The sequence below is a fragment of the Ostrinia nubilalis genome, chromosome 2 (assembly GCF_963855985.1).
Source record: "Ostrinia nubilalis chromosome 2, ilOstNubi1.1, whole genome shotgun sequence".
In the NCBI taxonomy this organism is placed as follows: domain Eukaryota; kingdom Metazoa; phylum Arthropoda; class Insecta; order Lepidoptera; family Crambidae; genus Ostrinia; species Ostrinia nubilalis.
The window spans coordinates 6,661,808-6,676,799 of NC_087089.1; the positions used below are offsets into that span (position 1 = coordinate 6,661,808).

Sequence of the window (14,992 nt, forward strand, 5' to 3'; positions counted from 1 at the left end):
AAGCCTTGTCCAAGAAGCTTTTGCCAGTCAAAGAGACAGATGATGTCAGTGCTGCTTGGGGATGTTTGTCATCTCATCTCTTGGAAACCGCTTCCGTTGCCTTAGGTATGAAATACCGACGTAATGAAGACTGGTTCGATGAGAACGATGGGGTTCTCAGGGCAGCACTCGACAAACATCGAAATCTCTTGCAAAAGCATAGAAGACGAGGTGGAAGTGTCGCGGTAGTCAAAGAAAGTGACCTTGAACTGCGTAGGCTGTCTCGACAAATAAAAGACAAGTGGTGGCGGGACAAAGCTTGTCACATGCAGTGGCTCGCTGACACAAACCAACTTGGGGAGTTCTACTGCGAGGTACGTAAGCTGATTGGTACACCATATCGGGCAAAAGTACCCTTGAGGTCTGTAGACGGTACGCAATTACTGACAAGTAAGGAAGATGTACTAAGGCGTTGGGCCGAACACTTCAATACTTTGCTCAACGTAGATCGATCAACTGATCTTAATAATATCAGCTTAATGCCTCAACTCCCTCTAGCCACTGAGTTGGATGAGCCCCTGACTTGTGGGGAGGTTGTCACTGCCATCAGGCAGCAGCAAAACAAGCGGGCGGTTGGCATTGACCTTATACCGGGAGAGCTGCTCAAGTGCGGGGGTGAGGAGTTGCATAAGTTGGTTTGGGAACTATTTGTTCGCATGTGGGAGGAAGAGCGAGTACCCGAAAGCTTTAAAGTATCTCGCATCAGTGCCCTGTACAAGAACAAAGGGGACCGTTCCGACTGCAACTCTTACCGTGGTATTTCGCTTCTGTCATCCCCTGGAAAGGCCTTTGCCAGAGTCCTTTTAAACCGCCTAAAGGATTTGTCAGAACAGATCCTGCCCGAAACCCAGTTTGGCTTCCGACCTGACCGAGGTACCTGTGAAGCTATCTTCTCCGTGCGTCAATTACAGGAAAAAAGCAGAGAGCAGGGTCGTCAGCTATATCTCTGCTTTGTTGACTTGGAGAAAGCGTTCGATAGTGTGCCTCGTGAAGCTCTCTGGATGGTGCTGGGAAAATTAGGGTGCACGGGAAAGTTCGTGAGACTTCTGAGACTCCTTCACGACGACATGCAGTGCTGCGTCGCCGTAGACGGCGAACAGTCAGATTTCTTTCCCGTTACCTGTGGGGTGAAACAAGGGTGTGTGCTAGCGCCCACACTGTTTGCTCTATACTTTGCGGTGGTAGTCAAAGAGGTTCTACAAACTGTTTCTGAGGGAATCCGCATCCGTTTTCGCACAGATGGCAGCCTGTTCAACTTAGCCAGACTTAAGGCGCGCACTAAAGTCTCGTATGCACTGATCACTGAGATCATGTATGCTGATGATTTGTGCTTTCTAGCAGAATCCTCAGAAGGCCTGCAACAGCTGATGTCCGTCTTTCACCAGGCATGCTGCAAGTTCGGCCTGAAGATAAGTGTCAAGAAGACAGAAGTGATGTCTTTGGACACAAATGACCACGAGTCTCTAAGCATTATGCTTGGTGAGGATGTACTGAAACAGGTGGATAAGTTCCGATATCTGGGGAGTACTATAACATCCAAATGTGACCTTGATGCCGAGATCAGCAGCAGGATCAGTGCTGCAGCTGCAGCATTTGGAAAGCTGCGTTCCAAGGTTTTCTGCTCGCATGACCTAAAGTTGGCTACAAAAATTTCAATATACATGGCGGTTGTGCTGCCAAACCTACTGTACTCCTCCGAGGCGTGGTGCGTGTATCGCCACCATATACGCACACTGGATCGTTTCCACCTCAAATGCCTTCGTACCATCATGAAGATCAGATGGTCTGATCGAATGCGCAATACCGAGGTGCTACGACGAGCCCATGTGGGTGGCATTGAGGCCTATATAATGCGTCGCCAACTTCGATGGTGTGGTCACGTATCACGTATGACGGAGGAGAGAGTGGCGAAGCGCATCTTCTACTCTGAACTTGAGGAGGGTAAGCGGAAACATGGCGGTCAACTCCTCAGGTACAAAGATGTACAGAAGCGGCACATGAAAAGATGCAACATTGAGCCCTCTCAGTGGGAAGGTTTGGCAGCACAGCGTCCAGAATGGCGGGAGATTGTGAAGAGGCAAGTCCACGAGTTCGAGGTGCAGCGTACGACTGAACTCGACGCGAAGCGCGATGACTTGAAGGCCCGTCCATCTGCCGCCATTCACTATAACTATGTTGGCGGCGTGCTCAGATGCCCTCAATGTGCGAGGGATTTTACCGCGAAAATAGGCTACGTAAGCCATCTTCGGGCACACCAGCGCCGCCAAGACAGCTAGGAGTCGGAGTGGTCGCCATGGCCGAAATCGGTCGGATGGATCATCATCATCATCATCATCATCATCATCAATGCAACGTTTGTTGCAAGCCTTTTTTGCTAAGTGCGAGAGGTATAAGCATCTACGTGTGGTATAAGCATATATTAAAGATGTACCTAAGCGTAATAAATGATGTATTTGCAGGATTTTAATATTTAGGATAAATATTTAATTTTGTAATAATAACGTTGGAAAAAAAGTTATTAATCGTATTATTTTAACAACTGACAAATCCGGACAAACATGTCGGAAAGTATACTTAATTAAACAAACAAGACTGCGGGAAGCAGATGAAAAGGGTTGTTTGCCTTCAAAATAAACGCATACTCCGAAGCGACCCTTTGTCCCAATAAGAAAAATAGCTGAGGTGAAAATTTCGCTGGGCTCGCTTTTTATTGGGTGTTTATTCAAGCGTTTTCTTGTAAGCCCAGATAACGCCAATAAAATTTAATGAATCTCATTCGAAGTAAGTGGGAATAAAACATCGAAACAAATGAGGAAAATGCCATTACCGGGACATAATTTAAGATTTTCCGCAACATTTTTGGCACGCTACACTGGTTTAGAGCCTTGCAACCAGGCAACATTTACTTTATAATGGCGAATAACCTATTTTGTAGCCAAGTAGATTCGGGCTTGCTTTGTGCTGGAAACGATCCATTTAAGCTACGAAAATCTGGAAAAATAACATTTCATGATCGCGTCCGTTACCTACACGAAAACTACAGAGGAATTCGAACTTAAAAATTTTATTAAAACTTGTTGTTGCCAAGTTATTGCACACGCCTACTGTGAAGTTAAAAGAAAATAAAAAATATTTACCATTTTATAATAATTAACTGTCATGTCCAGCTCTGCAGAGTTACTTTGTATTTTCTTTTACTGAAACATTTTTGCTGGATTAACAAGCTTCTCCACAATACCTCATTAGTGGCATTGGCTTTTACACTGACATCAACATTTCTTTTTTGCAGGTATTCACCGATAAAATGAGTACGACCCTGTGAATTTCGTCTCTCCATTGTTTGCATCATGAAAATTACCCTCTAGAATCTCAAAATGTATTTCAAAATGTCATCTGGAGGAAGGACAATGTATCTCGTGACTGTGTTAGTGCTAGTGAGTGTCGTTGGTGCAAATGTGAACTCTACGAGTGAAGTGGCAGGGTCGAGGATGGCTTGGATGAAGGGTCTGCTGGACCACCATGACTGGCTGGAGTTGTTTGCCAAGCAAAACTTGGATCTGCCGAAACAGTGCGACGAAGACCTCAGGACTTACCTTCAGGCGTTAAACGCTGGCGAGCTGTGGGCCTCTAAAAGTAAGTAAAAGTAATATTAACAAAATGACGATCGAGTCATGTCAGATGTCTCATTACGCTAGTATTTCTTATTCGTTATTATATGCTTTTGCACTGCGCGTAGAAATTATAAAGTATAACACCAGGGTCATTGTTTAATTAGGTTTAGGTAGTTGTTATATATCATTACTATCGTAGTTAAACGATGTTGGTTATTGCGCAAATAGATAATGTTACTGAAACAACATTTCCACACTAATAAAATTTCTAAAAATGTGTAATATCATCCGCTGAGAAATCTTATTACATCCGGAACGAGTGTAATATTTTGAGCGCTGTATTTAATTACATGTTGCCGTTATGAGCGAAAACAAAGCGTTTTTTGTTTGTTTCCGCAATTCCGTGTTACACCTCGTGCTCTAATGTTAGTTTTTTGTAATATACGAACATAAATATGTAAGTACCCGTTGCAATTTCTGAATGTTATCGTAGTTGGCAAAACAAATGACAATTCATACTGAATCATATTTTTTTGTGAGTATCATTTTGCGAATGCTTGACTTTCTTTAACGTTATATGACAGCAATACTGACAAGGTGCAGTAGGTACCTATTATTTAATAAACCAATTAACTGTTCAATGAACTCGTTAATAAAACGGCTTCGATCAGTCGATCACAAGTTAATTATTTGATACTGTGGCAAACCGAACCTCTTTGCCTTTTATACTTTTTTTATTTAATTTTTTTAAGAATAAACCTGTTTTTTGATAGCTGTCTGTTAAGCAACGTCTCGAAATTAAACGCGAATAATTTACTTGGATATTTTCTTATATTTTTCACTCCTTTACCTCTGATCCCTCACTGTCCTCAACAAGGACCAGGAGGCACTCACGCCTTTCCATTTCTTGATTGGCAGTTCGTCGCCCACAAATTGCCCTAACCCTGCGCTCGACGATTACGCCTTGATAGGCAGAGATGAGTGGAAAAAAGCGTCACGACTGGCAGATCACTTTTGGTCCCGCTGGGTCCGGGAAGCGCTGCCGCTGCTCCACACAAGACCACCTGCCCCAAACACGACGAGTGAAGTGAGCGTCGGTGACATAGTCATCATCGCTGACAATGCCTTACCGCGAGGGGTATGGCCGAAGGGCCGAGTCTCACACGTTTACCCCGGACGGGATGGTATTGTCAGGGTTGTTGACGTTGTCACGAAAGGGGGGGTTCTGCGTAGGCCAGTCAAGAAGATTGTTGTCATTAGCTCATAACGGTTTGTCACATTTTCCTCATATTGCGTATTGCCATACGAGGGGGGAGAATGTGGCAAACCGAACCTCTTTGCCTTTTATACTTTTTTTATTTAATTTTTTTAAGAATAAACCTGTTTTTTGATAGCTGTCTTGTAAGCAACGTCTCGAAATTAAACGCGAATAATTTACTTGGATATTTTCTTATATTTTTCACTCCTTTACCTCTGATCCCTCACTGTCCTCAACAGATACAGTAAAAATAATTACGCTCTATGTAACGCAAGGTGCGTAATGGCGTGTGAGAACTTGATTGTGTATCAAATTATGTTTTTATTTGTATATTTTCTTAATCACTATCTAATGTACCTAGAGATTAATTGTCTAAGACTAGACTAGACTGAAAACATTACTTAATTGCACGTAACGTAAAGATAGATTTCGCACTTGTATTTCGTCAGAAGCATGTCAAAAGATTTGCAAATTAAAACACATTAGCAGAGAGCTTATATGTATAGGAGCTTTCCGTTAATGCAAGCGAGATTCGACACCGGTCGTCACGTGGCAACGGCGTTACATCACTGACGCCTGGGTGTCTCGTAATCACCGTCTGCGGTCGAAAACGTGACGGCTGGTATTCCTTTGACTAGATAAGATTTTAAGAAGAGAAGAGGCCGTGGCATTTGTTGTGAAAAAACAAAAGACTACGCGTTTTTTGGAATACATCGTTTACTTTTAAGAATTTGTTCTAAAAACAAAAGAATTTCTTTTAGGAACGCATTAAATATTTGGATCACGTTTAGCACTACAAATGACATTTAATAACTTTGTTAGTCCTTATTCGTCGAAAAGCAATCTATTTTATGTAGTCTAGATAAAGTTAAACCTTAGTTGACCAAAAAAGTTTGGTCTAAAGTCTAGAGGGAAATCGCGTCATGCAAGCAACAGTTTTGGATTGCTTTAAAAATGTACATCTCTACCATAGATCTATGTTTTACATATTAAATTTGAGACTCGAACAATTAAATAAATGTATTTACTATTAGGTTGTGGCTATTTACTATAAAAAGAATTGATTAAACTGCAACGTTAACATGTCAAAGTTATGTAGCACGACATAATGATTACAAAAAAACATCGAATTATCTTTAAACAAAAAAGGTTGTAACGATTATTACCTCATTACGTCAGTCATTTAATTATTAAGAATAAAAAGTAAATAACTATAAAGGCACTGGGTCTCTATCAGAAGGAACTCTAGGGGTGGAATCTCCATTGGCGTGGGTTAACGGGCAAGGAGATAATATCTTGGATGGTTGACAACCACTTTTCCTACAATTTAACGTTCCACCAAACTCAACACGCTTTCAAAGATAACCTCGTAGCCGCCTGCTCACACTTGACATGACACAACTAATTGACAGTTATCTTTTTCTGCGCATCAGTCGGGTGTTACGTTTAGGAATCACAAACCTTCCGCTCTACAGATTTACAGATAACATAATATTAAGATTGCTACTATTAATCATCAATAACAATTTGCAGCATCTGTGTCCGGCGCCGACACGGCCAGCCTGACTATCGCACGGCCTCGTGCGCTTAGTCCAGGGTTTGTCCATCTGTAAACATTCAATTTCTCATTATCACAGCTCGTCCATTCCTGACTACAGAGCGTGCGAATATCAGATCGTAGAATCACAATAAATACAGCTGATCAGGGCGTGATGACCCTGGATCAGGAAACCAAACCATTACAGCTGGCCCGGGCGCGAAGCCCGACCAGGAAACCAAAACATTACAGCTGGCCCGGGCGTCAGGCCCGACCAGGAAACCAACACATTACAGCTGGCCCGGGCGTGAGGCCCCTTCGACCAGGAAACCGGAGTTTAGGTAACATGGCCCGACGCGCAAGGCTTAAGCCAAGGCTCCTTCAACCATTTACCTCAAACCGCACCACTACTACTGCTGATCCAGGCATGCAGCCATGCGACCAGGAAACCAGGGTTTAGGTAACATGGCCCGACGCGCAAGGCATAAGCCAAGGCTCCTTCAACCATTTACCTCAAACCGCACCACTACTACTGCTGATCCAGGCATGCAGCCGTGCGATCAGGAAACCAACATTACACCAGCGTGGCCCGGGTGTAAACAGCCCCTTCAACCACGGCAACAGGGTGGCCCGGGCGCCCTTGGCCCGGCCCCCTCAACTCACTCACTCACAAAGGCCCTTCCAGTTTACGTCAATCACAATAATTTCCGTCAACCTGCACCAACTCTCAATGTCTGAGCCAGCATCCTCCATGTAAAACTTGATGAGTTGCGTAGCGTAGGTGTGCATGCTGAAAGATTTATCTCCTTTGAATAGTGCCCTTCGAATCCCACTTCTGATAAAGGCACTGGGTCTCTATCAGAAGGAACTCTAGGGGTGGAATCTCCATTGGCGTGGGTTAACGGGCAAGGAGATAATATCTTGGATGGTTGACAACCACTTTTCCTACAATTTAACGTTCCACCGAACTCAACACGCTTTCAAAGATAACCTCGTAGCCGCCTGCTCACACTTGACATGACACAACTAATTGACAGTTATCTTTTTCTGCGCATCAGTCGGGTGTTACGTTTAGGAATCACAAACCTTCCGCTCTACAGATTTACAGATAACATAATATTAAGATTGCTACTATTAATCATCAATAACAATTTGCAGCATCTGTGTCCGGCGCCGACAACTATGTACCTACGTCCAGTCAATAAAGCATTATAGATGGAAAACTGTAGAACACAATTTCTGACTTCAGGACTTTATTTAGACTAGTTAGGTGATGAACATAGCAAAAGTCCCCGCCCTTAGCCCTTGAGCCGGCGGGGAGAGGGGGGTTTATAGGTGCCACTTTTCGGTTTTTTGCTTAATCCTCGGAAACTATGCGTCCTAGTGACATGACTACTTTGAACCAAAAAAAGCATATTCAATTTGCTACAGATGAGATAGACAAGTTTTTCTATAAATTGTATAGTTTTCGCGGCATCTGCTCTAGAAGGTCTGTAATATTGGAAATTTTATTTTTGTCTTACATGTTCCCATCAGGAGAAAATCGACTAAATCAACATTGAGCAATCATTCTAGACATGCGGGAGCATGTTAAGCCTAGTTCCAGCGAGGGGACTACACCGTGCGTATATTTAGACGAATCACTTTGAGCCATTTTTGAGTCCTCATCACTCAAAAACTGCTGTGCATTAACACTTCAAATTTGGCTCATGTGTTGAGACTTACAAGATATACATCAGTTTCAAATTTCATAAATCTGCCTCAAACGGTTCTTTAGATATTGACGTCCAAAAATCTACATGTCTGACCTATAGACCAAATTCTAACCACTTCCAGATGACCTCGAAGGTTCAAATTTGGCATCCAGAAAGGTAGTTATGTAAATACAAAGGAACAAATAAAAAACCAGTAAATTTTAACATTTCACATGTGATAGATAGATAGTAGTGCTCTAAATATCGATTTTTGAACGTCAATACCTAAATAACCGTTTGAGGTATATTTATGAAATTTGAAGCTGATGTACATCTTGCAAGTCTCAATACATGAGCCAAATTTGAAGTGTTAATGCACAGTAGTTTTTGAATGATGAGGAGTCAAAAGTGGCTCTAATTGGTTCGTCTAAATATACGCACGGTGCAGTCCCCTCCATGGAACTAGGCTTAACATGCTCCCGCATGTCTATAGTGTTTGCTCAATGTTGATTTAGTCGATTTTCTCCTGAAAGGAACATGTAAGACAACAATAAAATTTCCAATTTTACAGACCTTCTAGACCAGATGCTGCAAAAACTATACAAGATATAGAAAAACTTGACGGTCTCACCTATAGCAAATTGATTAAGCTTTTTTTGGTTCATAGTAGTCATGTCACTAGGACGCATAGTTTCCGAGGATTAAGCGAAAAACCGAAAAGTGGTACCTTTAAACCCCCCTCTCCCCGCCGGCTTAAGGGCTAAGGGCGGGGACTTTTGCTATGTTCACCACCTAACTAGGCTAAATAAAGTCCGGAGGTCAGAAATTGTGTTCCACGGATTTCTCTCTACACCGTCGTTAAGGCATTCATTGACTGGACTAGAAGCAATCTGTGAATCATGCAGAATGTAAAAAGTCATTGTGAAACCTTTCAATTACTCATTTTCGTTAGAGGATTATTTCACAGACAATTCCAATTAACACTAGGCATTTATAAAAATCTTGTTAAGTAAATAATTCGTGGTTGGAACGGTTAATGAAGTGTTATGCAAAAACGCCGTAATCAATTTTGTTACGGTTATTTTATGGTCATTTTGTAGCGTAATCTAATCGCGTGCAGTGAACCGCATGCAATCATCATTTTGATTGGAAGAACTATAAGTAGTTGTAACCTACATAAGACTGCCTGGCCTAGTGGTTTCTTAACGGACCGTTATGCCAAAGGACGCGGGTTCGACTCCTTAATTTTTTACTTTAATGCAAAAACTTTTGGGTAAGGATAGTTTAGTCTTATCTTTTTGGAAATTTGACAAATAATTCGTTGGAGCAAATCCAGCTTATAATGTTTCACTGATTGTTAAATGTAGGTTACCTAATAGCTATCTAATTCGTTTAGTATTAATTATCTAGTTCGTTCAGAAATCGGTCATAGATTTAGATCCAATTACGTTCTGCCGGAAACTTTTAAGGTTTAAATGATTATTATTAAGCTACCTACCTACTTATGAATAAAACTTTAATTTGACTTATACCGGCCGTAATTCAGAATCATAAATGTACTTAATAGATTATAAGAACACAAATGCCGCGGGCATTCTCTTTCATACACGCGCAAAATTTTTCAACATCGCCAATCCAATAATTGGATTTCGCCAGATTTGCCGAAGACCACCTGCACAAAGCGAAAGAGTATTGACCTGTTTTATAATTGCGGTATGCGTATAGCAAACGGCTCGTTTACGTCACGTTACGTAAGTGCGAGTGGAAAGAAAGCCGTCGGCCGCGGTGGGCCGATCGTACCTTACAACTAGGTCGCAGGGTTTGCACCGGCCGGCTTAACATACATTTGGCTGTCGATACGAAGTTTGAAGTCCCACTTAAGCGTTAGCGGCTCTGCTAGTTACTTGAAACAAAGTTCTCCGCGTAGGCTTTATTGAAGATAGTTTTATCATCGGAACTACTCACATTTGTTTGGGTTTAATTGTCCGTCAAGTTTCCTAGATATTTATCTTGTTATACTAATGGGGACGAGTGTGATAATGTGGATATTACATCTAACGCTGACACAATGTTACGTTAACCATTTACTGTTAGAGAACAATGGGAAATATTTGACATTTTTTTTTTACGAAGAAAACTTATAAAATGAGTGTTTTTTGCTAGATACAAACAAAAAAGGTTCCTTTTCTAATTATCTATCGTGAGCAGTGAGAAATGAAAGCTTGAGAACTTATTGGCAACTGCATCGAAAGCTGCGATTCTATAAATAGAAGCAACATTTAAGAGTTACCAGTCGAACGAGTGGAATTAGGAAATCGTGTTAACTGTCCGAGTTGCGAAGTGTTCCCGCGATAGCCCTGCCCTGCAACTTGTTTCAAAGCGGCGAGTACTTCGCACCAACACCTTTGCGCACGCGTGTCTTTTTGGGTTCCGTTGAAAATAAAGCATAGGTACTAATCCGTTACAGACAAGGGAATCCCATCAAAAACAATACTTGTCAAAAAAACCAAGTCTCGCAACTCAGTTGTTCTACGGTAAAAAGTTGTGAGATCCATGTAATACCAAGTCCAGGCCAGGAAATCTTTGACGTTTTACATAAATTATTGACTTGGCCATCGCACTAAATAATTTAATTTACACGTGTTTTCATGCGATGGCCAAGTCAATATATTTATGTAAAACGTCAAAGATTTCCTGGCCTGGACTTGGTATTACATGGATCTCACAACTTTTTACCGTAGAACAACTGAGTTGCGAGACTTGGTTTTTTTGACAAGTATTGTTTTTGATGGGATCTCATTTCTTTTTGTATTTTGTAGACAGCAGTTATGTATCTAGAAAACTGGACCGAAATTGAAAAATTTTACTCGACTTGGCGGTTGCACTACCGTGCCCCCAAATATTTTAGTTTTTCCTTGATTCATACACCAAACACTACTTATATTCCAAATTTGAAGCTTCTAGGTCTGCTAGAAGTGCCTTAGAATTTTGATGATCGGTGAGTCAGTGAGTCAGTGAGTCAGTGAGTCAGTGAGTCAGTGAGTCAGTGAGTCAGTGAGTCAGTGAGTCAGTGAGTGACAAAATTAAGTAACTTTGACCCGTTATAATTCTTAAACTACTGGTTCAAATTGAATGAAATTTTAAATATACCGTGTCTTTACAATGCCTGCATAGCTAATGAAAATTCAGCCTTCTAGTTTTATCCACAACGAAGTTACAGGCGGTCGAAAATGGCCTGAATTGCTTCGAGAAAAGGATGGTACGGCCGTGCCGCTTTTTTGCTAGACTTGGTGGGGGCACTGCCGTGCCCCCAGATTGAGAGAGACGACGTACGACATTTGTATGAGATCGCTGAGAGTCATATGCCCCGCTCACGCTAAGTAAATATAAGTTGAGGAAGAACGCAATATAATTAGAAGAAGGGGCAACTTTACATGAGGCGATACACAACACAATGTCCAAAACAGCGAAACTAATATAGCGTTAGCAAATGAGCCTCAACCAAGTCCTTGAAACTCACCAAATTCATCTTTCAGATTCAAGCTTACAAGACGTATGAGGAAAAATTTGACGAGGTACGGAACCTTGCAACATATACGCAGTGTGACACACACTTGACTGTTTTTTCATTTATTCTCGTCCGCCCTCTGATCATTACCATCGCTTTACGAGCGTGCATGAGCGCCGGAAGATATATGCCGCCTAAAAATAAACGCAAAGGTCACGGCCCTTAGGCAATCTGTTCTAGAATAGCACGTGTATGTAAGGCAGTAAGTAGTAAGTACTTTTATGGTAACATGTTAAATAGATACACTATTAAGCTCCAATAATAAAGGAACAACCTATGATAATGCAAAAATATGAATAAGCTATTACCAAATACTCGTAATATTATAATACTCGTAGTGTAACGCACCCTTATTTTTGTGCAAGATTTCGCCAGCGTGAATTTCAGTCTTTCACTGATAGACTGGCAAAAACCAGGATAAAAGCTGTCCTATGATTATCCTTGGATTCCCAACTATCTCTATGCTTATTATTATATCTTAGTTAGAGGTTAGCGTAAAAAGTAGGAGACAGATAAAGTTTCGTGTGGATTATTAGTAGAGTTTCGATCATTTTAAAATAACAAAAACAAGAATGGTCCCAGGTGGTTAAGAAAGCTTTTTGGTTGCGGTAGGGCTTTCCAAACTGCACAAGTTTAATAGTGACTGCAGGTGTCCAAAATGGTTAAGACCCAGATTTACGATTGCAATCTCTACATTTAACTGTTTAATTTCGTAGCTTTTGCATTCCCCTTTGTTTTTAGTTGCAACTAAAACTATAAAGTACCTAGGTACTCTATCGTTGAATAGGTAAGTTTCCGTATTACGATAAAGTTTTATTAATAGGTTTTACAAGAAAAAGGTTTTAGAGTAATCAGTGGTAGACCACACACAGCCCGCTACGTTAAATTGATTTCAGCAAACCAATTTGCAGAAGTAAAGCATACAGCGGACTTAACTCAAAAAGGTCTTACACCGAAAAAGGTTTCAAAGAATCACAGAGCGACATCCTAACCCATTTTCTCTGGCTTACTCGAATTCGGGATAAAACAAACGTGTTTTGAAACACACTGCTTCTCAAAGGCCCGAATAATGAAACGTCACTCAAGGATGAGTCACAATCACAAAAAATCAGTTTATGAGTTCAGTTTTTCTTAAACGTGGTTCCTGAATACTGGGTTATAGGCGTTAAGCTGGTCACACACGGTCAGTTTAACTGATAAGATGAACTGATACATCTAAAATCTGACCGTGTTTTTATACAGACCAAGGCAGGTGTTTGACCGCATTCACTCCTGATGTTAAGTGAGATGCAGTCTACGATCGTGAATAAGCACTTACAGTGCAAGCACTCTCACCTTGAAGAAGCCCGGACAAATTGATTTTTGCAAGCAGCTGCTTCGTATAATTTATTCAGGTGCATTAAGCGGCCGATTAAGCGGGAGACAAAGCCGGTACTGATGCACGTAGCTCACGCAGGTCATGCATGACGGTAGATTCGACATAAGATGGAGAGCACGATGCATTGTGTGGAATGTGTGGTATTAAAGTACTAACACCTACTTGCACTTACTTTATGTGAACGACATGTAATCACGGTACGAAGATAGTCACATAATTATCTACAACAACTTAGGAAAGAGCCTGATTCAAACATATTTCAACAGCAAAAGATAGTGGTAACTGCATCTGTTGCACTTCAGCACTTGCAAAATGTTTGTCTCGAAGCGATGGTAGGGCAAAAAAATTATGGGACATGTTTAGGAAAACTGTTGAGTTGCCATTGCATGTAAGCTCATGTAACGTCCTTTTTTCCAGGAAGCTTATTTATACTTATTCATTAGACAAGTTCATGCATTTTTTTAAATTATTTCAGTAATTTTCATAAATTGACATTCGTATATCGTGACATTAAGCAATTTAACCAGCTGTTAATTATTCGATATCATAATATCAGAAATAAAGTATAAATCGTGTAATTGCAAGTGGCTCCTAATATCAATCGCAGTATCGATTTATAATGCAATCAGTGGCTTATACTAGTATACTTATTACGTATGCTGATGTGCACCGCGCATGACATTAATGCGGCGTGATTCGACACGAAACGTGGCTCGGCTTTTGTTTAAGCCTCACATCACACGGTCAAAGCCACATAATCCTTCCCAATTTCACCCATTGTATTTCAACGTACTTAGCTTGTTTACTTTCGAGTCACGCTAACAATGAAAAAAGTTGGCAAATGAAGGATGAAGTTAATCTTATAAAATCTCGTGGCCACCCGTAACATTTAAAGACTTTAAAAACTTTTTTCTTTACTTACTTTTCAATACCCTTGTAGATAATTACCAATGCTGGGTGTAAGTAAGCCAGTCGAACATCGATATACCCGTCTGCTCGTTTGCCTCCTATAACATAAAAAAAAAAAAAAAAACATAATTTATGACGGTGTATGGGAGCCCGCGCACAGGCAGCCAAGAGTGTTCATATACCGTTCGTATACACCCAGACTGCCTTAGCCTTAGCGAGGCCTTAAAAATACATATAAAACATGTCCTTTAACATCATAAAACAGAATGGATATAATATTCAAATTCACAATTCAAATTCCGAACGGCTTTCGAACTCCGTGTGATAAACGCTTACCCATTATCACAGATTACGTAGAGTACTTACGCGCGCACCCACGCCACGGGAATAATAGTCCAGTCAATAAAGCATTATAGATGGAAAACTGTAGAACACAATTTCTGACTTCAGGACTTTATTTAGACTAGTTAGGAGGTGAACATAGCAAAAGTCCCCGCCCTTAGCCCTTGAGCCGGCGGGGAGAGGGGGGTTTAAAGGTGCCACTTTTCGGTTTTTCGCTTAATCCTCGGAAACTATGCGTCCTAGTGACATGACTACTTTGAACCAAAAAAAGCATATTCAATTTGCTACAGGTGAGATAGACAAGTTTTTCTATAAATTGTATAGTTTTCGCGGCATCTGCTCCAGAAGGTCTGTAATATTGGAAATTTTATTTTTGTCTTACATGTTCCCATCAGGAGAAAATCGACTAAATCAACATTGAGCAAACATTCTAGACATGCGGGAGCATGTTAAGCCTAGTTCCAGCGAGGGGACTACACCGTGCGTATATTTAGACGAATCACTTTGAGCCACTTTTGACTCCTCATCACTCAAAAACTACTGTGCATTAACACTTCAAATTTGGCTCATGTGTTGAGACTTGCAAGATATACATCAGTTTCAAATTTCATAAATATGCCTCAAACGGTTCTTTAGATATTGACGTCCAAAAATCT

The 14,992-nt window shown here is 41.0% G+C and overlaps 1 protein-coding gene across 1 annotated transcript in view; it reads left to right on the top strand.

Annotated features, from left to right (window-relative positions):
- LOC135078355 (nose resistant to fluoxetine protein 6-like) overlaps nucleotides 1–14,992 on the top strand; it is a 92,366-nt gene that overhangs the window by 24,167 nt on the left and 53,207 nt on the right. The window contains exon 2 of the mRNA XM_063972955.1: nucleotides 3,329–3,672. Coding sequence (XP_063829025.1) covers nucleotides 3,414–3,672 — 259 coding nt within the window. The 5' untranslated portion in view covers nucleotides 3,329–3,413. The remainder of the gene's footprint in view (nucleotides 1–3,328; nucleotides 3,673–14,992) is intronic.